General features: G+C 43.4%; 2 protein-coding genes across 21 annotated transcripts in view; one reads left to right on the top strand and one right to left on the bottom strand.

The window, feature by feature from the left end:
- Tenm2 (teneurin transmembrane protein 2) overlaps positions 1-23,796 on the bottom strand; it is a 1,198,434-nt gene that overhangs the window by 279,477 nt on the left and 895,161 nt on the right. The window lies entirely within an intron of this gene.
- On the top strand, positions 9,278-10,150 carry LOC107148053 (60S ribosomal protein L7a). Its single transcript, XM_015492640.2, has one exon. It carries the CDS (start codon positions 9,298-9,300, stop codon positions 10,096-10,098), a length of 801 nt encoding a protein of 266 aa, XP_015348126.1. The 5' UTR covers positions 9,278-9,297; the 3' UTR covers positions 10,099-10,150.

Below are 23,796 nucleotides of genomic sequence, written 5' to 3' on the forward strand. Positions count from 1 at the left end.
ATCTATTCATATATCAAAAGATCATGGTATATGCCATATATATATACACACATATATATATATATACATACACATATATATATAATTTTATTTGTTAATTTAAAAGATTACTGATTTTTAAAAAAGGAATGAACTATTGATACACATAACCATTTGGGTAAAATCAAAGGCACAGGCCAAATAAAGTAAGTCAGTTTCCAAAGGTTGTATACTGAATAATTCCATTTATATGACTTTTTTTTTTTTTTTTTGATACCTTGCCTGTAACTCAGGGGTGCTCTTTCACCGAGCTACACTCCCAGCCCTTTTCATCTATTTATTTATTTCAGACAGGGTCTTTCTAAGTTTCCCAGGTAGGCCTTGAATTTGCAATCCTCCTGCCTCAGCTTCCCAAGTAGCTGGAATTACAGGTTTGTGCCATGGCGCCAGGCTTATATGACATTCTTAAAAAGATAAAACTGTAGTCACAGATCAGTGACTGCAAGAGGTTGGGATTAAGGATGTGTGTGACTTCACAAGAATAACACAGAGGCGGTTTTAAGTTGATAAAGCTGTTCTGGGTTCCTACAAGCTGGCGTGGTTACAGAAATCTACACATGTTAAAATTCATAGAATTGCACAGAGTAAAACCCATCTCACTCTGGGTCAATTTAAAAAAATATAGCAAAGCAATCAAAATTAAAACCAGGATGAATGCAGCACGACAGAGTGCTTTGGGTCTATGGGAGTAAGACTCCCTTCAAGAAGGAGCCAGGCCAAGCAGAGAACCTGAGGCTGTTCTTTGACAAACCCAGGGACAAACCTACCCCAAAACTCAAGAATCTAATATATTGTCACCTCCTTAAAAATACACACACACAGACACACACATACACACACACACACTTTAAAAAACTAAATAGGAATGAAGGAATCAACATCTGTGTAAAAGTTCTATTGGCATATCACGAATCATTTTTGTTTTTCAAGCCATTTGAATATTGTTTGCTAAAGCTCTTATGTCTGTTGCAAGCTGTTTAAGGAACTGTACCATGTGGAAGGGAGAAAGAATGTCTTGGCTGTGCAAAAGTTGTCTGCCTCATAATACTCAGCACAGTCCATAACCTTGTGGAAACATTAACAGGCCTCCATTATTCATCACAATAAGATTATTAGTTGATGGGAAACAAATTACAGAGCTCTGCAACCTGCTCTACTTCCTGGCTGCGGACTAGGCAATTTTTCAGGAAGGGAAATTGCTACCCAGGAGGAGAAACTTCTGTCTTAGGAATTGTTCAACAGAAGAAAGGATTGATTCTGGGAACAAAAAAGGACAAAAATGATAAAAGAAGGCAAAAAAGTTTTAAAATTATTTAGGGGGAAAAAAACAAGCACACTGACAGTTCAGCAACATAGCTGGTGATATACAAAACTTAAGTTGAGAGAAATGGAGAAAATCATCCCTGTTTTGTTGGACATGATGGTGTTTCTTTGCATGCCACCATGAATGTACTGGGAAAATGCCTTTAGGAACTTACAGAATACTGAATGGAGGGCTGGCCATTTACATAGACATCTAACCGCCTGGACTATCCCAGTCTCTATACCTCCAATGCCAGAAATTAGCAAATGTTTTCTTAATTCTCAGATCCTCCTGGAATATTTCCTTGACCACTATCTTCCTCTGCAGGTGCAACTGACCTCTCTCCTTTGTAGCCACCTGGAACTTCCTGGAACCATGTACAGATGCTATAACATGCCCCCCCCCATCACTCTTATTCTTTACTGTCCTTATTCTCCAGCATGAGGGACTGAGCCCCAAGTACAGAGTCTGATCCATGATTAGTGGGGAGGGGCAACAACTGCCCCTTGGATCAGTTTCCAATAGCAACGGCTTAACCTGGGGTGTGGTATAATTAGCATAGCTGTCTGCACACCTCCAGCACCTGTGACCCACATCGGTCCTGTTGGTCAGAGCCCAGGGAGCTCCTAAATGATGGGGCTGGGGACGCACAGAAAACAGAGGGATGTCCAGAAAATTGACACCACCTGAGCTCATAACAGGGACTTTGGCTTATGAGAGCTTGTCCCCAAGAGGGGACAAGAGCAGCGTGGGAAGTGTAAGAATTGTAACAAGGCGGCCACAGGCACTGACAAATGAACATCACAGGATGCTCAGCCACCAACGCTCTTCCTCACCCCTGCTCTCCTCCTCTGGGGGCGGGGGACAGTCCACGCTTTACTTCCTCCTGCCTTTCTGGGGAGCCCCTTTCCCGGCTCTGGCGGTGGGTGTTTAGGTGTTCTGACCTTTCCCACTCGAAAGTGACACAATTAAAGTGCCATCTTCTGTTTTGCTTTCCATCCCTTCTTCTTGCCTTTTAGGAGAAGTCAATAAAAGCCATCACTTTGCCTACCTGGAAGATTCAAGGGCAGTGCTGCCCGAGCCACCGTCCCGCAGACCAATATTAAGCTAAGCCTCTTCGGTCGCAATGGTCCCTGCTGGCTGTGACTCCGAGTGCACAAGTGCCAGGCCCTGCAAAGCTACAGCTTCACGGGCTGGAGCCGTTTCCCTCTCCGTGGAGACCCGAGTCCTGAGTCCTGGGCAAGGAGAGTCTGTCTGGTGGAGGCTGGGAAGCTGGGTCGATGTGGCAAGCCTGGAGTCAGACAGGCAGGTGCTATCTTGGTGGCCCCTCTGGGAACCAGGCTGCCAGTCTGGTTGATACCCAGAGGCTCTCCACGGGTCTCACGGCTCCAGCCAAACTCCCTCGTCCCAGTTTCTTCCTCGGAAGCTGCCCTTTCTCTGTGTTACATCAGTGGCCGCCTTGTCATTGGAACTTGTTTTCCACGGGGAACAGCCCTTTTCAAGTCCTTGCTTTTAAAGGTGACGACAAATGTGGCAGGTCTACACTCCCAACGGGTTACTTTTTGGTCCTAAAATGAGGTATGATTTGAAGCCAACCCAATTTTAGAGAAAATTGTAATCTTTCCCTTTCTAGCGGGAAAGAGAGAGGGGACTGGTTTTCTGAGTTAAGTGTGATTGTTCCACCCCATTTCTACCCCTGTTTCTCCCATAGTTTAGGAGTAAAGCAATTAATGTCGTAGGGTGCTGGGGATGCAAAACATTTGGAGGTTAATAGTAAGATCTGATGTAATATGATGTGAGCAGATTTTATTCTTTTGGAAAACAGCTTTTCTCAGTCTAACCAAAGAGGTCCTGGCAAATAACGTGTTCTAGGGGAGTTTGTCTCAGGCTAACCTGGTTTCTAGAATTAGTTGGATAATTCTGGATGAAGTGGGCTTCCTAGAAGGTGTTATGCCTGTATCTTTGGGATATCTACATGTTATAGTCTCTTAGCACTTCATGTCACATTTATTTTTTGCATTTATTAACAATATGATGATAATAATTTCAATAACAAGACCTAACATTTTTAGAGTACTTTCTACCTGCTGAATTCTGTTAAGAATTTTATATAAACTGAGCTAGGTAGTTGATGCCTGTGTTCCCTTAGGCTGAGGCAAGAGGATTGTAACTTGAAGTCCAGCCTGGGCAACTTAGTGAGATTTTGTCTCAAAATAAAAAAAATAAAAAGGGCTGGGTTGTAGCTCAGTGATAGATTGCTTGCCTAACATGCACAATGTCCTGGGTTCAATCACCAGTACTGCAATAAATAAAATAATAAAAATAAGTAAGATAGAGAACTTTAATTTATCATCACAATGACCCTATTAGGAAGGGGAGGCATCCATTATACAGATGGAGAGACTGAGGTTAAAAGAGGTTAGGTAAATTGTGCAGTCAGATAACTGGGAAGCCAGAGTCAATCTGGGCCACATGATGCTCCAGCTCTTGCTATTCGTTGGACGTCCTGGGTCACAGGCCTGCCCATCTTTTATCATACATTATTCGTAAATGAGGTGGTTCAAATGAGTGAATTTTCCACCGAAGTTCACTGCCTGCAAGCACTTGATATTTTTATTTTAACTACGCTGTGTGGATATATTAATTTGAAATTGGAAGCTAAATTTGGCTGCATTTTTAAAGAGGGCATAATGAGCGTAATTCAACATTTAATTGATGACTGAAAACTTATTAAGGAGCAAACGGTAATTGTACTATTCAGACATATAGCTGTGTATCCCCTTTTCATTTATTGTGCCTTTTTCCTTGAGGTTAGGCTGTCAATCTTGGGCTGCTCCTGGACCAACTATCCTGAGCCATTGCACACCACTCTCCTGAGAATCTCTTAAATTCTCATTTAAATTTGGCGAACTTAAGAGGGAATGTTTAAAATTAATCTCTTAGCTTGGGGTTATGAGTTATAGTCCAGAAAACCAGAGTTGTCTAGGGCCTGTTTAAAACACTTGCTGGATTCTGAATAACATGTCAATAAACTCCTTGGTGCAGGTGACCTTGTCTCCCAGCTAGAATATAAACCTAGAAGGACCATATCACTTTATATTTGGGAAACAGATACTTTCCGGTGCTTAGGCCAGGGATACCCTTCCTTGGAGTTTCAGTTTTGTTCTTTTTAATCCAATGTGGAGATTGCTATGAGAGATGGGTACAACAAAGGGTCCATGGTTTGACCTTGGCATTTGGCAAACTGTGGTCCATGGATCATATTCAGCTCCTGGGATAAGAATGTTTATAGAGTTTTGAAGGTTTATAAAAAGGAAGAATATGGAGAGACCACATTTGGCCCTCAGAGAGAAATCTAAAATATTAACTATCTGGACCTTTACAGTAAAGACTTTTCTGACCTTTGACCTAGTGGATGGTGGAAGGCTTCCTGGAGGAAGAGGTATATGAGTCATCTCATTATGAATTCATCAGGGTCTAGCTCCGTTTTGCACATGTATACATGTATACTATATGTACATAATTTTTTTTTGAATAAATGAATGAGGAAGCAAACAGGCATAATTGGTAAGTAAGTAAGTGTTGCTCACAGACTAGGGTTCTGGCTCATTCCACTGCATTGACACCTGGAATAAATATATGCATTCTCTAAGTCAGACACATTCACTGTAGCTCATTGGAGAAACAATGGGGCAAGAATAATCCCCCCTAACACAAGGGAATAGCCACATTTCCCGTCTCAGGTTTCACATTAGATCCACTCACAATCAATCTGTACAGGATCGAGACATGCAAATATAGAATTATAGCAAGAGGCGTGCAGCTCTGCGCCCAACAAATGCCCCCCCCCCCCCTAGAAGTCAGCCTGCGTCCCTGCCCCCCACCTGCAGTCAGTCTCCACGCACAACTGTTCACCTAAGTAGCTCAACGTGGACCGGCAGAAAGATCAGCACACATGTTTCTTCTCCGGTGTTTTATATCTCACTGACTATTTGGGCTTTATTGAAACAGAAATGTCACACTGCTATCTTTAGAACGCTCGGAGTTTGAGCTCAGAACACTGGAGCTGATGCCTTACCCATAAAAGTGAGGAGATGCAGATTTCATCTCGGCAACAGCAAAAGTAGCCCTAGTTTCAAAACAGCTATTAATCTGCGATAAGAAGAATAGCAGAAGGGCTCAAGATCTTCCTTCCAACCACTGTCCAAACCTAAGTTAAATAATCCAGCTATTTCTGAAGCAATTAGCGGTATATATTATTTCCCAACACTCGCGAATGGAATCATGTTGAAAACCAGTGCTCTTGACACGTTTCTCTATAAAATCAATTACTTTTAAAGACAAGAAGCTCATTCTCTATCCCAGGAACATATGAGACACCACCTGCCTGCTCCAGGAGATGCCTCATGGTTGTTTTTTTTTTTTTTAAATGGGCTTATGGGATTGTGTGTGAAAAGATCTCCCTTCTGGTACTATCTGCACATTTATGCAATAAGGAATTTCAAACATATTCCAATACGTCTATGGCCTTTATATGGCCCAATTTTCAAACATTCTGAGTCCACACCAATAGAGAAGTGTCATCTTCGGTTAGGAATTAGGCTTTCCAAACCTGATATGATCTTAATTATTAGAAGTGCATTCTCACCCAAGTTCAATGTCTGACATCATAATAAAGTACAGTAGCTCTATTTCAGATGAGAAAAAAGCTGATTCAGGGAGATACTGTATATATCTGTTTGCATAGCAGGAAACAGGCCTGAATTTATTTTCCTAGAGATGTTTCATGGATAACATTTTCATTTTCATCAAAGGCAAGCAATTTAAAGTTCCTCTTGCTGTTGACAGTCTCCAGAGCAGGGCACCTGGGATGATTACAAATGGCATGGCTTTTCAAGGCACAGGCCATGTTACTGTATTTCCACAGTATATTGCATAAGGCATGGTCAGAATGGTGTTGCACCACTTTGGAATCTTCTGCTTTTTGTAGTAATCAAAGGCAAATGAGTCCCTCCAGCTAAAGTGGACATTAAGGAAGTTTCCAGCCTTACATAATTGTATGGCATGCACACGTGTTTTCAGGGGGTGTCGGAGGTTGGGTAGTTTCTATTAGAGCAAAAACAGGAACTTTTTTGGGTCATTTTAAATGTCATTTAATGAATTTCTGATTTGGTTCAATTTTTGACACCTTGAAAAGAAATCATGCTTTCTTTCAAAAACCCACCAAAATATATCTCTTTTTTTTCCCCACTAGGAATGATCTATTCATTGTCAGAAATTGGCTAAGCAGGGAAAAGAATTTTCAAAAAGCTCAGTTAATTCAAACGAAATCATAAGTCAATTGTCAACAGGCACTAAAAATCAGTAGTTTCAGAGGAAGCTTGGAAGCCATGCCAAAAACATTTTAAAAATTCCATTTATTTTGATTTTCCATTCATTCTTCATATATGGTCACTAACTTATTTGTTCCTACAACAAATTGAAACGTTTGCATCTAAATATCCATGAGCACCCCTGAGCAAAGCTAATTGTGAAGAAGTCTGTATTTGTGTGGATATGTCTCAGGCCATGTCAAGTCTGTCTTTTAAACCTCTGAAAAAGCCCCTTCTATCTGAGATAAGCCAAACCCAATTGATCTTTTTATATCTCTGGTTTTCACTGGAAGAAAGTAAAAATCGCCATTTCCCTAGAGCACAGTAAAGAGATCTGAGCATGCCTCTTCTTTAAGCAATAACCACTAATATGGGTTCCGCTGTACCAGACATCTGTAATGCTCTGAGCTGTGTTTTCTGGTGAGATAACAGCATCGTCTTGAGAACTGAGCATGAAGAGGACAGAAGGCAGAGGGACAGAGCTGGACTGTTCACTTGTGCTTCTCTCTGAGGGACAACACTGTTATCTTGCATGAAAACCTAGCCCTGAGCCAGAAAGAAAAGTTTCATAAATCTTCCCCTACCAGTTCTATCACCCTTCATTCTTGCTTGTGGCCCATGACCTTGACTTGAATTCCCTCTCCCATGCAAAAATTCAAGAGGATCTGAAGTGAGGTCATTGAAGAACAGACTCTTTCGGGTCTAGACAACAACTTCTTTGACAACCCATTCTATGGTCCATCTTTCTTGAAAATGATAACTTCAATAGACATTTGTTGAACAAGTCTTCTGTGCCTGGGCCTGAGCCTGTTCTAAGACTACAGCAGCATCTAAGATGTAGCTCTCCATCCTTGAGGAGCACGTAATCTCGTAGGAGAGACAGAAAATCAACAGGACTGCATAAGTGGGAGAAAGGGGTGTGTTCAGGGTGTTCTAGAAGTATCTTCTCAGGAGGATACCATTTTTGAAAATTCATGTCTTTTTCATAGATTCTGAATTGTCAAGATGAGCAGTTTCACTGGCAAGCAAGGAAGGCTCTGGCACCCTCCAAGAGGCATTTCTCAAATGCTCTTAGAAACATCTAAGAATGACCCTGCTCTTCTTCACACATTCTTCCAACAAATATTTTGGTGTCTCCTGTGCTGGGGGATGACACCAGCATACTGCTCCACTTTCAGTAATCACCAAATAATTAAATGTGTTGCGCTTCCCACTGGATGAAATGTGGGGAACATGAAGACTCTAGCTGTCTGCTTCAAAATCTCTTTCCCACAGCTCTATCATGGTGCCTGGGATTACATTAGGAATGCCCTTCAGGGACCCAGAGGAAATGAATATCTTCAAATTCGAGAAAGCTTCATGTTATGTGATTAATTTAATTATCATCCAGTTTTCCATCAAAACTCAGAAACCTGAGGGACAGGGAGGTGGAACTGGTAGGTTGTGATGTTGGAGAAGGAGATGGGAACCAAGGCATCTGGGGGGCTCCTAGAGAGGGTCAGGAAATGCTACCCGGAGAGATGAGAAATGACAAATGCAACTTTCCATCCTTGTCATGAGATTCTTACTCTACCCTCCACTGTCCCAGATGATGAGGAGGAGGGGGACAATGACTTGTGGTGAATCAATTTTCCTTTCTGTTAAATGAGATAAACCATATTGTTCCACCTTCTGGATATCTTGAACATATTGGGGAAATGTTGGTGATATCCCTTTCCGAAAAAAAAGAAACGGGTCTATCCTCAGGTCCACCTTTGTAAGCATTGGTATTTGTAATTCAGAATGCCAGGCAATTGGCTAAGGCTGAGTCCAACAGGCTAGGTGCGCCTCAGTGTGATGTAGCAGGTGCCCAGGAGACAGGCCAGCGACGCAGACCAAGCACTGAGTCCTGCACTTCTCAGAAAGCCAAGGTGGGCATTCTGATTTTGTTTTGACTGACACTAACTTCACTTTGGCTAATGAATCCCTTCACTGGTATTTCTGTTCAAGTCAGAGTAGCCTTCCTAGGGATTTAAATAAAGAAATAAAAACACCCCCCAAACTAGGTTCCAACATTGTTTGCTTTCTTCCATTGCAAACCATTTGCTCAAGGAGGCTCCCTGTCCTCTGCCCTACATGCAGTACACACGAGGAAGCCTTCTGTATGGATTGGCATAAAAATAAGGATTGATTTATGCACTTAGGGCCACTGAGGGAGTGACATAAACCCAGCTGGTGTCCCCGCATCCAGGAGACTACATTAGCACAACTGCATTACCTGGGAGATGTGCAAAATCACATGTGGCTGACATCTCCCCCCACTCAGCAATGAAGATGCTCACAGCCACTACTAATTCCACACTGCCTGAGAAATAATGCAATGCTCAAGCAAGGGGCTCCTCACATTGCAACACGAATTTGGAATTATAAAACACTGGGAAGACATGGAGAGTGGCAGAGAGATTTTCAACCTTAGAACAAGGAACTCAGCCCAAGAGAAGGGGTGGATGTTTAATCATAAGCCACAAGACATCTGCAGAGAAATCATAACAAAAATCAAAGCACATTTAAAAACACTTAGCCTCTCTCCTCCTGCCTACCAAGATGCCGAAGGGAAAGAAGGCCAAGGGCAAGAAGGTGGCCCCGGCCCCCGCCGTGGTCAAGAAGCAGGAGGCTAAGAAAGTAGTGAACCCGCTCTTCGAGAAGAGGCCGAAGAACTTCGGCATCGGACAGGACATCCAGCCCAAAAGGGACCTTACCCGCTTTGTAAAATGGCCCCGCTACATCCGGCTGCAGCGGCAAAGGGCTATTCTCTATAAGCGGTTGAAAGTGCCTCCTGCGATTAACCAGTTCACCCAGGCCTTGGACCGCCAAACAGCCACCCAGCTGCTTAAGCTTGCCCACAAGTACAGACCTGAGACCAAGCAGGAAAAGAAGCAGAGGCTGTTGGCCCGGGCTGAGAAGAAGGCTGCTGGCAAAGGGGATGTTCCCACAAAGAGACCACCTGTCCTTCGAGCAGGGGTCAATACTGTCACCACCTTGGTGGAGAACAAGAAGGCTCAGCTGGTAGTGATCGCACATGATGTGGATCCCATCGAGCTGGTTGTCTTCCTGCCTGCCCTGTGTCGCAAGATGGGAGTCCCTTACTGCATCATCAAGGGGAAGGCTAGGCTGGGACGTCTGGTTCACAGGAAGACATGCACCACTGTTGCCTTCACACAGGTTAACTCGGAAGACAAAGGAGCTCTGGCTAAGTTGGTGGAAGCTATCAGAACCAACTACAATGACAGATATGATGAGATCCGTCGCCACTGGGGAGGCAACGTCCTGGGTCCAAAATCTGTGGCTCGCATTGCCAAGCTGGAAAAGGCAAAGGCTAAAGAACTCGCCACTAAACTGGGATAAATGTATGCTGTTGCATTTCTGTACATAAAAATAATAAATTGTCCTTCATCCAGTGAAAAATAAATAAATAAATAAATAAATAAATAAATAAAAACACTTAGGAATCCTCTCCACTCTTTCACACAACACAAGTTTATATGTGTTTCAAAGAGACACAAACTTAAACTTGTGAGGAGACACAATTCAAACCTTAAGCTGTTAATATCAAGTTTTGCATTGTTTTTAATTTAGCTTTTTGAGAAAACTGTAGATTCACAAGCAATTGTTGGATATAATGCAGAGAGAAGACAAAGTGCCCCCAATGGTGACAAAGATGACATTCTTTGTCATCTTTTTTTCTGGGGGGGGGATGGCTACCAGGGATTGAACTCGGGGGCACTCAACCACTGAGCTACATCCCCAGACATATTTTGTATTTTATTTAGAGACAGGGTCTCACTGAGTTGCTTAGTGCAACTTTTGCTGAGGATGGCTTTGAACTTGTGATCCTCCTGGCTTAGCCTCTTGAGGTCTGGGATTACAGGCGTGAGCCACTGTGCCCAGCTCCATATTATCAGACTATTTACAATACCACAATGAATATACTGACATTGACACAGTCAGGATACAGAACATTCTCACCACCAAGAAAGTCCTTCACATTATTTCTTTTTTAATCACATTATATATCTCCCATCTTCCTTTTTTAAAAAATGAGGTGAAATTTACTTATGCAAACCTTAAGCATGTAATTTGAAAGTTTTGATAAATATATATACTCATGGAGCTATCACTCCAATAAGTTCCCTGGTCCTCCTTTCCTGGCAATCCCTGCCTCCCTACAGGCCATACACTTTTGATCTAGCAGCATAAAATGGTGCTACATGTTTTGAACTTTTATAAGTGAAATGACAGGAAAGGACCATTTTGTGTTCAACTTCTTTGTTTCACCATAGAATCTGTGAGGTTGATCTATGTCCTTGAGTTCTCAGTAGCCCATCCCTTTGTAGAGCTGAATAGTATCAGAGTTTACTAATCTATTCATTTATGGATAGACATTTAGTTTGCTTCCAGTTTGAAGTTATTGAAAATCAAAGCTGCCATTAACATTTAAGCATAAACCTACACTTGGACATATATCTTTATTTCTTTTGAGTCAATCCTAAGGAAAGGGGTTTCTGGGGCTATGTTTAACTGCATGAGAAAATGCCAAACAGTTTTCTGATTTGGAAAACTGTTTGGCATCTTCTTATTCAGTTAAACACCACTCCCATCACGACTGTACGTGAGGTGTTTTGGATCGCTGCCAATATTCGATGTTCAGTCTTTTTAATTTCAGCCATTCTGGTGGTTGTGAGATGGTCCCCAGCATTTTATTCCTTTCCTCCTATAGGCATGGTAGAAAGTGGTTTTGGAGGCACAGTTTGTAAGCCCACATGGATTGCATTTGGAGTTAGATCTCTGTTGAAGCCCCGGGTTTTGCATCTATCTGGTGGCACTGGGCAGGACCTGCCATCTCCAACTCTCAGAATGTTTCTGATGCAGGTGGTCCCCTGACTCTGCTGTGATAAATGGTGCTGGGAATAAGCTGCATATGTTTTTGATATATCCATTTCGGCGAGTCCCTTTGCTTCTGATGAATACTTTCTTCATGCTTTAGTCACCTTGAGTTGAAAGAAGTATTAACCTATGTCATGAACTCTAAATACGGGACCATTTTAAGCGATTGCCAGGAGAGTGAAAAATGCAGGTGGCCATTCTTGCCTACTCTGCATGCTCCTGTCGAGAAAAACAACGTTTGGCCCATCAATGGGCATCCTACCGCCTTGTCTGTGTGGCTCCTGGCAAGCACCCATGGACAGAAATGGATCAGAGCTGGTCCCCACGACACTGGCACAGGAATCACCAAGAGTGCCTCGCCTGTCATCTGTGTTCAGCTAACTGGGCCTGAGAGCCAAGAACTGTCCTGATTCTGCACACTTGTAAGGAGTAGGTATGAAGACAAATACGTGACTAATGTTTTGAGGTGGGGAGATATCACAGCCAGATTCCTGAGATAAAAGGAAGCATCCTCTATTCCATATGGTGCAGGTAGGAGATAGGACAGACATAAGGAGACCCAGGACCTGGACATTCTTTGTCAGCACTCATGATTGCTCACATGTAAGAATGCATGGGCATGACTGTAAAGGTTAAGGGCAACTTTCATGTTTTTTTAAATATGATTTTTTAAAATTTGTTCTAATTAGTTAGTTATACATGACAGTAGAATGCATGTGAAGAGAGACCCTATAGGTTAGAAGAAAATCTTGACCTCGTGTTTGTTTATTTTTGTTTCTGGCTTCTTTCTGTGTTACAGTGATACCTGGTCTCACTATGTAGATAATCATACACCCTGAGAAAGTTTGTTAGAAAGATGGTAGCCATAAAGCAGAGTTGTGGGTGGAGGTAGCTCAGTTTGGTTTGAAGTCACCTGAACTGCTTTTGAGATTATACAGGTAATTTAAATTATGTATTCATGAATTAATCCCATTTCTATTCAGATGCAAACAACGCTGTTGGCAAGGAGGTAGCTGGCAGATCAGGGGTGTCCTGTAATTATGAACTAAAGCCTGAGCACATTTCATACCCTTTTCACATGGCTTTGGGCAGCATATGAGAGACAGGGACCCTGGGGAGGGATATGCATCAGAAATGTCTTCAACCTAACAACAGGTTTTCAAGTTTAGGTTTTGGACCTGTAAGACATTGTACTGTCTCCTTGTCCTTTCTGTGTTCCAGAGACATAGCAGGAATACAAATCGGGATCTAAAAGGGGCAATAACAGGTAAGAAAAATGCTGATAGTCTCAGGGAGTGAGAACTTTGGCTGAGCAAGGCTGAGTGGGAGCTTTGCAGAGGAGGGTGAAGTGGGCTGGCTACTGGAGGACCAGATAGAGCCCGCCAGGTAATCTGGGAGGCAAGAGTATCCTGGCTGTGGAGAGAGATGAGTGATGAGAAGTGGAGGCAGGTCTGCAGTTGTGTACAGGCATTATAAGAGGGAAGTGAGATTGGAGTGGTGGACAGGGAGACCGTGAGGGCTGCCCATGGGCTTGTTGCCTCCTTGGGTACGGGATGCATGCTGTTAGTCCTCATGTTTTAGCATCTGGCACAGAGTCAGGCAGAGAAAGAACATGGCTGGGCTGGGTTTCCTGAGACAGTGGTGTTTAGGATGGACGGGAGGAGGGAGAGGCTGCAGCTGGAGAGGCCTATTTGGAGGACTCAGAGACTGTGGTGGATCCAAGCTAGGATGGCAGAGTGGACTTCAGAAGCCAGGGCCACAGTCAAGAGATACTAAAGAAAGGGTGTGAAGAAATTGGAGGTCAACTGGCCAAGGTCATGAGAAAAGAAAAAGAACAAAGATGATTGCAGTTTCCAGAGGGAGGCATGTTCTAGAAGAATCTAAAAGACCATTTTGCAATTCTTCCTTTCCTTCTTCCCTCTGCAGACAGCTCCCACTTCATGACTTATTTCCTATTCAATATTTCAAGATTTCCTTCCTGCGCAGCTGTCCCTGTCCACAAGGCTCTTGGGACTCTCCTGAAGAAATCAGACAGATGTGAGCATCCATCCTGGGTCTGCTACTCACACTCTCTGATACCTGAGGAGAGCCCTTTAATCCTCTCAGTCTTCAGTCCTTCATTTGTAAAGTAGGAATTATGCTACTGTGTCTCCCGGTTGTCTACGTGAAGGTTGCACAAAGTCAAGTGACCATAGCACAATAGCTTGATCATAGTAAGTGCTCCATAAACATTAACCATGATTTCCATTGTCTTGATAGTTTTGTTGATTATTCAGATTATTTTCCTCCTTTTGCTCATTTAACAAACTCTCTGAGATACATCACGAACTTTCCTGTCAGGTTTCTAATCTAGGAGAGTATGATTTGCTCCCTACCCACTGGGGGTCTTGTGAACTAAGACTGTCTAATTCAGGGAGTCTGTATTATTCTACAGCACCTGGGGACTCCAATGTGCTGGTACATGAACCACACTTTCAGGAATTAGGATCTAGACTTTCTAGAACATTATGAAGATGAGAAAGATACACATGTAGATTGCAGTGAATTTTGATCTAGTGCTTATCCTTCATATTGACCAGGAAACTCCTAGAACAAACAGTTTCATTGTTAAGTACAGTTTCTCCAACTCTGCCATAAGCTCCTATGAGTGGAACTAACTGCGTATTAGCTTGTCTTTTGAGACTCTAAAATATTGGGAACCAAAGAGGGCATTAAAAAAATAAACTCTATTTATTCTGTACATAGCGAGTGAAATCCTTGCACATCCAAATGTAATAAATATATTTTTCAATGTCTGTTCCATAATTTATCACACCGTTTCTCTCTCTGCTCACTGTGGCTTATCATCAGGACAACACCAATCGGATAAGACGAAGATGCTGCCAGTAATTTTTAATACGATGGTGAAATCATATATTTTCCCAGATGGCTGACTTGATATGAGGCCGAAGACTCAGTCCATAAATCTTGAAGTGCTTGAGATTTGTGGTAATTTCATATTTAATCTATAGCTATCAATACATTATCAGGACCTGAGAAATGATTAAGAATAACTTGGGAGATAAGCATGGGTGATAGTGGATGATAATCTGATTTCAAATATATTTATAGACTGAAGATCTTGGAATGGACAAAATATGGCAAGCGTGGTTTTTACTGGTGGTACTTGCAACTGAATTTTTAACTCATATGCTAGGTTTCCCTGCGGTATTTTCTTATTCTTTCATAGGGTCATGCTGTGAATGACACTAAATACAAGGAAAACTGTCCTTTTCATCTGGAAACCTTATGGCTCAAGTTTTGAATTCAAGTTTCAAGGTGTCTCTCAACTATTCATCTCCCGAAAGTGTTGGATCTACCATGGGCCTGGAATATCTGCATCCTCAAGGCCCTAGGCCTTGTGCTGGGTCTCTGTGTGCACTTGGTACCTATAATAGTACTTGGCTCAGACCAGACATTTTTTGAATGATTGAATTTTGGTGTTTAAACCTCATTCTTAGAAGCCACCAGGAACGTCACTTCTAAAACAGCATTTTTTCTCCTTGTTTGGTGTAGACATCTTCTTGGATTGTTAGTGTCCTTCCCCCATCTCCTTGCCCTTCAGACAGGCCCATCCAGGCGCAATCCTGGGGCACTCTGGAACACAGATACCCTGACCTCCTTCCTCTCATAGGCAATGTCACTGTTACTACCCTGCATGTAGGGGACAGACTCCCACCTCTGCCACTCCACTCCACGAGCAACTAAGATCAGCAAACACAGCCAGCAGAGGGCCACTGCATGTTTGCCTTGTCTCATCCAAAAAAAAAAAAAAAGAAAGAGAGAGAACATCTTTATTAATTCCACTTCACGTCACCATAATCTTGTGGGAATTTAGGAAACAGATAAACTGGACTTAGAAATGGTTGCCACCCCATCTCCCTCTAAGAGTCTCTGTCGGATCTGTCTCCAGTGCACCCTGATACGCGTGCAAGCATTTTCAGTTTACTTCTCAGTCGTCACCTACTGGCTCTTCTCTATGCCTTCTATAACGGGATTTCAGGAAGTGAGACCTAGGAAATCTTCCTTCCAAACAAAGTGCATCCCTCTTAAGTTTCAGATGAACGCCTCTCTCAAAACGCATTTCTTCTTTCAGGGTAAGGGATCACCTCTCTGCCTCCCTCTCAGGAACCTAGGGGAATCTGAGCTCTTCCCCTTCACTTAGAATAAAAGCCCAGGAATAATGTGTCCTTAAACTATAATTTGCTTGCATCCGGCAGCTTCCTATCCACCAGCACAACAGTCCTCTATGTAAATCAGATTTATTTATTCATAGGCACTAGCATTCCATTACTTTCATCAAAACCAGTCAAGCTGCATTCAGTGGTTTCTGCATTCTTATAAACTAACTGGAAAAGCAATTAACATTCGCCAGCACTTTAGACAGTGGGGAGAGGGTGAGGGACCCCAGCACGCTCTTGATAACACCACCTCTGTAGGTGGATGGCGGTGCAGAATGACTGCTCCTCTGTGTCGAGGGAGATAAGAGAAGTGACACAGATTAAAACAAATTGTTGATCCATACCAGGCAGAAGCTAGGGAAACAATAGAAGTAAAAGCATAAATGTCAATTTGGGATGATAAAGGATACAATCTAAATGTAATATGAGAGGCCCCCAGACAAAAGCAAGAAATAGAGATTGCACATTAGTGAAGTATCAAAGTACCGGAGCAGTATAACACGCTCGCGCACACACAGCGTCATATGTTCCCAGCCCATGAAAATACAAGCAACACATTGTTGATTGCTCAGCAAACCCAATTATGAATTAACCCGCCATCGCAGAAATTCTCCAAAATTATGCTCATTTCAAGCTTCTCGGAAGAACATTTTGTTCCCCTGGTAACTCTGTTTCTCATATTGTCTACATTCTCTTGCTTCTCTTTCTTCCAAGTGCCTGAAGCAACCAAAAAGGAAAAACAAAAACTAAAAACCAAAAAACACCTCAAACCTGAACTGCTCTGCTTGTCAGCCTAACAAGAGGTTCTGGCCAAATGCTTACTGGTTGCTCTGATAGAAAGATTAAGAATGAGGTCAGTCTGCAAGGTCATCATCTCAGCTTCCAAAACACTGCCACAGCGCTCTTGCTAGCCTCCCTGGCAGCCTGCGTGATAAGCCAAGATCTGAGAATTCATTCCTAATTACTCCAGTGTCAATTCTCGTCCTGCCTTTATGGTGACAAAAATCAAACTGCGGGCTCAGCTGTGGCTCTGTCTAATATAATAGCTGCCACTTGCTAATGCGGCAGGCAGAGCTTACGGGGAGGTATGCAGGTGGCAACATGTCCCACCATCCTCCCAGACTAGGGCAGCCTCTCGTTCCTGATGGGCTTCAAGTGTCAGGGTGGTTATTAATTACCAGAATGGTCAGCGTGATGCGGTGGATCCTGGGGAGCCAGTCACATCAGGAAGATGTCTTGTGCTGGCTCAATGTGCATCTCAGGGCTTCTTTTTAAGATCGGTGGTAACTGCTTTTATTCACTCAACATTTTTTTGCTTTTATGAAAAAAAAGAAACATAAATAAACCCTTCTTTATCTCATAGATGCAATACTAAAAATGCACACAGAAACCAGTGGTATGACAGACCGGCAATACGGGGTTTTACTGGTGTTTAAACCTCCTGGAGCATTAACTCTGTGTTAAGTAGGAAACTAGTCGCAGTTATCAGTCAACAGTGGTTGTCATTATTCTTGTCCTCTATAGCAAATAATAATTATGACACCGATAATAGTTGCGACACTAATAGAATAGTAACGGGGTGGTGACGAAAAGATTCTTCACTTTACAGAATAATTTGCAACAAGGTTCCCTTAAGGAGACTTTCCTGAACGTATTGAAATATTATTAATCCTTAAAGTCCACTCAATCTATTCAGTGCATGCTGATCTGCATTAAAGGTCAGGTGATGTGCTAGGCACATCCCACAGACAAGAGTGGGATGCTTTACAGTGGCAGCTTCTTTTGTTGCCTGTCACTCTAATTGGCTGTGAACTTGTGGGGCGAGAACTGTGTCACTTACGGGGACAGACATGCTTTCCATGTTTTTTTGTTTTTTTTTTTTTAAATCATTTATCCTTGCTACAAAGTCTCCACTTTATGGGTAAGGAACCTAAGCCTCAGACAGGTGAGGCAGGATTTTTAAGTTCACAAGTAAGCTTCTGGCAGCCCTCTGCTCCTCCCAATGGGTTACTCCCTGTCCTCTCTACTCCCTTACAGGATGTAGAAATAGATTCCTTACGCTATTATAAAAAAAAAAAAAGTCACCTGCCTGGGGACACCCTCACATTCCCAATTCACAAATGAAATCAATGCCTCGTATCTACCGGGTTTGGAGTGCTCAGTCCCTATGACCGCCTCCAACTGCCCCTCTCCCATCCCCTGGCTTCCCACGGAGTTCTCCTGGGCTAAAACTGGGGTTTGCCAATCACCTTGGCTTCTGCAGGCAACCCGTTCTGTGAGCAAGTCTCTTTCTTTACCTCAGTTTCCATATTATAATTTAGAATTGAGGAAAGGGGAGTCGGGGGAGGGAAAAGGCACTTTTTGAGAATCCCTCCTTTTCCAGGAACTATCAGGTGTGTCTGTGGTACCTGGTGGCCTTTCAGAAGCACAGGTAGCTGGGTCCTTTGGGGAAAGCCCTTCCTTCTTCCTGTTCCCTTCCTGACCTGTGAGAGAGTCACACACCTCTAAACACAGTCCCCTAGTAAGAAACCCAATGCAGTTTCTCAACAACACCCCCAAACAGGGGAGGCGGAAAATGCAGGCATCTGCAGCTACCTGTCTGTGCGGTGGATGGCGGCTCTCTGGGGCTGGTGGGTTTGCTGGCCCTGAGAGGCACGGAGCTGCCGAGTCAAGGGCAGTGGGCTATGGAGAATAAGTGAGGCCTCCCACAGATTTTCTTTTCTTTCTTTTTCCTCCTTTGGTCATGGGCCTCCCTCCCTCTCAGGAAGAGCCGAGCTCTGCTCTCAGGCATCTCAGCCTTTCAAGGTGAACTCTCCTCCTGGAGATGTCTCCTCGGCAAAGGCTGGGGGAGAAGGGAGGGAGGGGGCCAGATCAAAGCTGCCTTTGAAGTGAGTATAATTTTTGGAATGTTGCTAAGAGTGTAACACACAGTTCAGCAGGAAATTGGCTCTGGAAACAGCTTTGTAGTTGCTCCCCGGGACTGATGATTTCCCTGACCTGGTGGCAAAGGTGCGGAGCCGAACAGTGGGGTAGATGAAGATTGCTGACTCTCACCGATCTGATTTAAATTTTTCACCGACCAAGTCCTTTGGCTCTGACTTGCTGAACAAAAATGTAGTACAGTGTCCAAAACAAACCTCCAGAGAAACTGAGGGGTCTCTCAATGGATTTTGAGCTGGTTCCAAGACCGGACAGAAAGGACAACGAGGATACTTTGCTTCCTGTGACAGATCTAATAAAGGAAGCCATGTAGAAACAAAGAGTGACCATTTGTTGTTGATAGTGTGTCAGACCCTCTGCTAAGCGACACGGTGCAGTATCAGGTGGGAATACACGGAGAGTGTTTAGCACAGCACTTAACACAGAGCAAGTGCTCAATTTATGTCATCGGCTTCTTTAATCCTCATCATCAACATATTAATTAGATACTTAAAAAGTCCTCATTTTAAGGAAACTGAGGCCCAAGGAGACCAAGTACCTACCTTACCTATGGTTGGTCAGACAAAAATGGCAGCACAGTACTGAGTGGCCTCTATCAGAATCTGAGCCCACTTTCCCACGTATACCCCATGTGACTTGCACCCAGGACAAGGCCAATTCACAGTAAAGTCCATGTTGCAACAGTCAATGCCCTCTAGATTATGGAAATAAAAATCTTTTTTTGTGGAATCAAATCCTGACTGAGTACCTTCTCCTCTGGAAAAAGAAGCGGAGCAGATCGTCTTTCTTGTTAGTACCTAGCTTTTCTCTCTTAGGGATGCTAGGAAGCCTGAAGATGTTTTGCTCTTTTGGTTTATGCCTTTAATTTCTGTTGTTGATTTTGTTGTAAAGGGGAGGGATGGAGAGTGGGGATTAGGTAGCTAATTAGTGAATCGATACTAGGGAACAAAAGGTTTTGCTGGGAAAGTGAGGCCTAGTCACAGGCTTCAGTTCTCAGCAGCATGTGAGGGCCAACAGCAGCTGAAGGGAGCCGGTGGCTAGTGGGGGTGGAGGGAGGAAAGCATCCAATATGGAGCGAACTGCGCCGAACAGGAGGGGAAAAGACACTTCCAAGAACGGATCCAGACACCTTAAATGAAAGCTCAGTTGGGATGAAGTTTGACCATATGTTGTCAGGGATTTAATTTCTTCCTTTTTCTCCTGTCTCTCCAGCTCCCTTCCCAATTGCTGTGGACCAAAACCCCTTCTGACAACACTACAGCTAGCTGGGCTTCCTGTGTCTTCCTTGTCTTCCTGTGTCAAAAATGGGGTCTCCTTCCATTTTTGCATTAATGGACACAGTGGACCTAACATCTTGAGGCTGGGGTCTACATAAGTCTCTCCATGTCCCTCAATCGATTCTGTTAACTTCTTGCCCTAGGAAGCAAAGAGGGTCACTTAAAGGGAGGAGAGGCAGGAATATTAGTGACCTCTAAAGATGTCCACATCCTCAGCCCCCAAACTTGTGAATATGTTGTTACATGATGCTGTAGATTGAATTTTGAATCTCTAAAATATAGGTTCACACCCTCATCTCCGGTACCTCAGAAAGTGACCTTATTTGGAATCAGGGCCACTGCAGATGGAAGTAGTTAAGATCATACTGGAGCTGGGTGGCCTCCTAATTCAATATGACCAGTGTCCTTAGTAAGAAGGCAGCCATGTGAAGACACAGAGTGACACAAGGAGAAGGGCCCTTGACAACCAAAGTTGAGGCTGGCCTGGTGCACCTCAAAGCCAAGGAATGATGGAGATTGCTGGCAAACTGCCAGATGATAGGAAAAGGAAGGAAAGATTAGCCCCTGCAGGTTTCAAAGAGAACGTGGCTCTGTGGACACCTTGGTTTTAGAGTTGTAGCCTCCAGAACTGTGACCCAATCCATTTCTGTTGGTTCAAGCCACCCATTTTGTGGTACTTGGCTATTATAGACCTCGGGGGGTTGATATAGATGCCCCAGGGGAATGCAGGCTGCAGATGGAATTAAGGTTGAGGATCAGGTGATGACTCTAAGATGAGAAGATTTTCCCACGTTATTTGGGTGAACTCGGTGCAATCATAAGAATCCCTGTATTGAACAGAGAAGCAGAAAAGGAAACCAGGGAGAGAACTACACGAGAAAGACTCAGCCTGACACCGCTGGCTGTCAAGATGGAAGGGCAGCAAAGCAATCTCTAGAAACTGGAAAAGGAAAAGAATGAAATCAGCCCCAATGACACCTTGATTTCAGCCTCAGTAAGCCACCTCTGACTCTCACTCCAGAACCTTCAAATAATACACTTGTGTCATCTTAGGCCACCACATTGTGGTCATTTGCAACAGATGTGATAGAAAACTACTACAGGGAGGCCATGCCGAACGTGCGCATGGACCTGAGGGGGAGGGTCTTTCTCAGCCTGGTACCATATAGGAGGAAGTGGGAAAACGCCATCCTGGCTGAGGTCCACTCTCCTTCTTTTCCTACCTTTTTGGTCCTTCCATACAAGGCACACGCATGAATGCTCCTTCTCCACACACAACAACAAGAGTAGTGACAGTAACAATTGCTCTAACATTTATTGACTGCTCACCAGATGCAAGCAGCACTCTTAGCACTTGACATGCATGATCTCTTGGAGTCCTTGCAACAGCCTAGGCATTCGGCTCTGCCCTCATCTCTGTTGTACTGGTGAGGAAGCAGAGGCAATAGAAATCAGATAACTTGACCTAGGCTACATAACTGGTTCATTGTGGACCTTGCCTGAAATGACACGTCTGTCAGGTGACAATCACAGAAGTTCTTGGCATGAAAGGGACGTTTGGGGATGAGATAGCTAGAACAACCTGAGAAGAGGAAGCAACCTTTGTCTGCTTTTGGTCTGTGAAAAAATCAAGAGAGGAATTGCAGGCTCTGAGTTTCTGTCTATCTCAGCTCAGGACTCGTATTGTTTGAATTTCTACACTGCAAAGTAACAGCAGATCAATGCTGCAGCTATTCAAAATCTCGAAGATAATCTCAATTCAAAGTTGGCAGTAATGGAGTTGAGAAATGGGAACATGTTGCTTTTCCCCCCTATTTCAAGTGTGGTGCCAATATCCTGTCGAGAAAAGGATAAAAAGAGCGTCTGCATAAATAAATATGCTTGGTAACACCTCTTAAGCTTATTCTCCTGGCCTGATATGAAAATATGATGGGTGACAGTAGGTAAAGCTAGCTTCTTCTACTGCTATATCGAAGTTTGTAACACCCACTGATCTTTGGCATGGACTCAATCCGCTGAAATCCCAGTCAAAGAAGAGAGACTCAGCTCATCAGAGAGTAGTCAATGACTCCAGGTTGCGCTAGGAAGAGAGGCAGGAAATTGTAGAGTTAAAGTAGGATGCCTGCCAGCCAGGGAGCTCTGGAGGTGCCCCTACAGTTCACAACATCATAGTGGTTCTGCTCCATCTTGCTGAGGTTGCTGCATGGTTTTTCTGGAATGCAAGAATGCTAGGAAATAAATAACTCCAGACTTTCTAAGAGATACCCCTCATCCATCACTTCACACCTGCCTGAACCGTCCTGGCTGCTTTGCTGGTCCTGTTCCATCTGGGAATGCCTTCTCCTTTCCCCGCCTTTGCTCAAGGTGTTATCAGTGGCTGGAACAAAGAATAATGATGAACGGAATGTGTACACCGAGTAAATCATGTCCACTCTGCACTTGCTCTTCAGGGAAGGAAAGTTAGCTTGGATTTCTGTTTTCAAAATCAAGCATTCTAAAATTACCTTATGCTTTTGCCATTCCCCTTGCTTCATACCCTAATACCAACTTATTTGTTCATCTAATTCATTCCAAGAATACTTCTGATACCATTCCACAAACATTTCTTGCATGCCCATGAGACACTAATATCTCAGAACACAGTGATGGTAGACATGCATCCTGCCCTTTGGAAGCTCACTGTCTGCAAAAGGAACATACAAAATAGTATTTCACTCACCCACTACTTCATATAATATTCCCACTCTCTTCATGTAATATTCAGTCACCACATACTTACTAAGTGCTTACTGTGTCCTACCATTAGGGGATTGCTGGGGATTGACTACGACCTACAAATGCATGGACCGAAATGTACATGTTCACCAATGAGGTATAAACACACACACACACACACACACACACAGAGGAATGTTGACCCGCTTTGTGTTATATAAATTGAGGGGCAGAAAGACATCTACTCTGTGATCTCACTCATGTGAATCTAAAACAGTGAAACCTTCAGAGAGTGCAATGGGAGGCTACAATGGCTGGCTTGTGGGAAACAGGGGGATGGTGGTCAAAGAATATGAAATTTTAGTTCAGAGGAGTAAGTTCAACAACTCAGTAGCTGAACAGGTCAGTTTAGCTAGCAACAGAGTTTTGTGTACTTGAAGATCACTGAGAGTAGATTTTAAGTATTCTCACCACATAAAAAAAATAAGCATGTGAGTTACGTGTATGTTAGATTGACTGAGCCATTTCACAGTGTACCCATATACCAACACATCATGGTCTACACTGTATACATAGTATTTACTTGTCAATTTAAAAATATGAATAAAAGAGGAAGCCGGGAGGTAAAGCTCAAGCTTAGCATGCTTAGCATGCTGGAGACTTGGGGCTCAATCCCTACCATGAAAATAAATAAAGTAAGAAATAGCTTATTTAACAAAAAAGAGAGTAGCTTAAAATGAATCATTCACGGGCTGTAAGTCACTCTCCCTGGACTACTATTTCTGTAGTCTGCTGGTGCTCCCAGGGGGAAAGGGCATTGCCTAGCATAGAGCAAGCATCAATAAGTATTCACCACGTGAATAACTGTTGGAACTGACTTATTCCCACCCGCATGTTCCTGTCCCAGTGCCTCCAGACCTGCACAGGATCAGTCCTCTGGCTCACCCAGGGTAGATGCCCAACAGACTTTGCTGATGGCCTCTGTTCCTTACCTCATGTCCCCCGCC

The sequence above is a fragment of the Marmota marmota genome, unplaced genomic scaffold, assembly GCF_001458135.2.
Source record: "Marmota marmota marmota unplaced genomic scaffold, marMar, whole genome shotgun sequence".
NCBI classification, from domain to species: domain Eukaryota; kingdom Metazoa; phylum Chordata; class Mammalia; order Rodentia; family Sciuridae; genus Marmota; species Marmota marmota.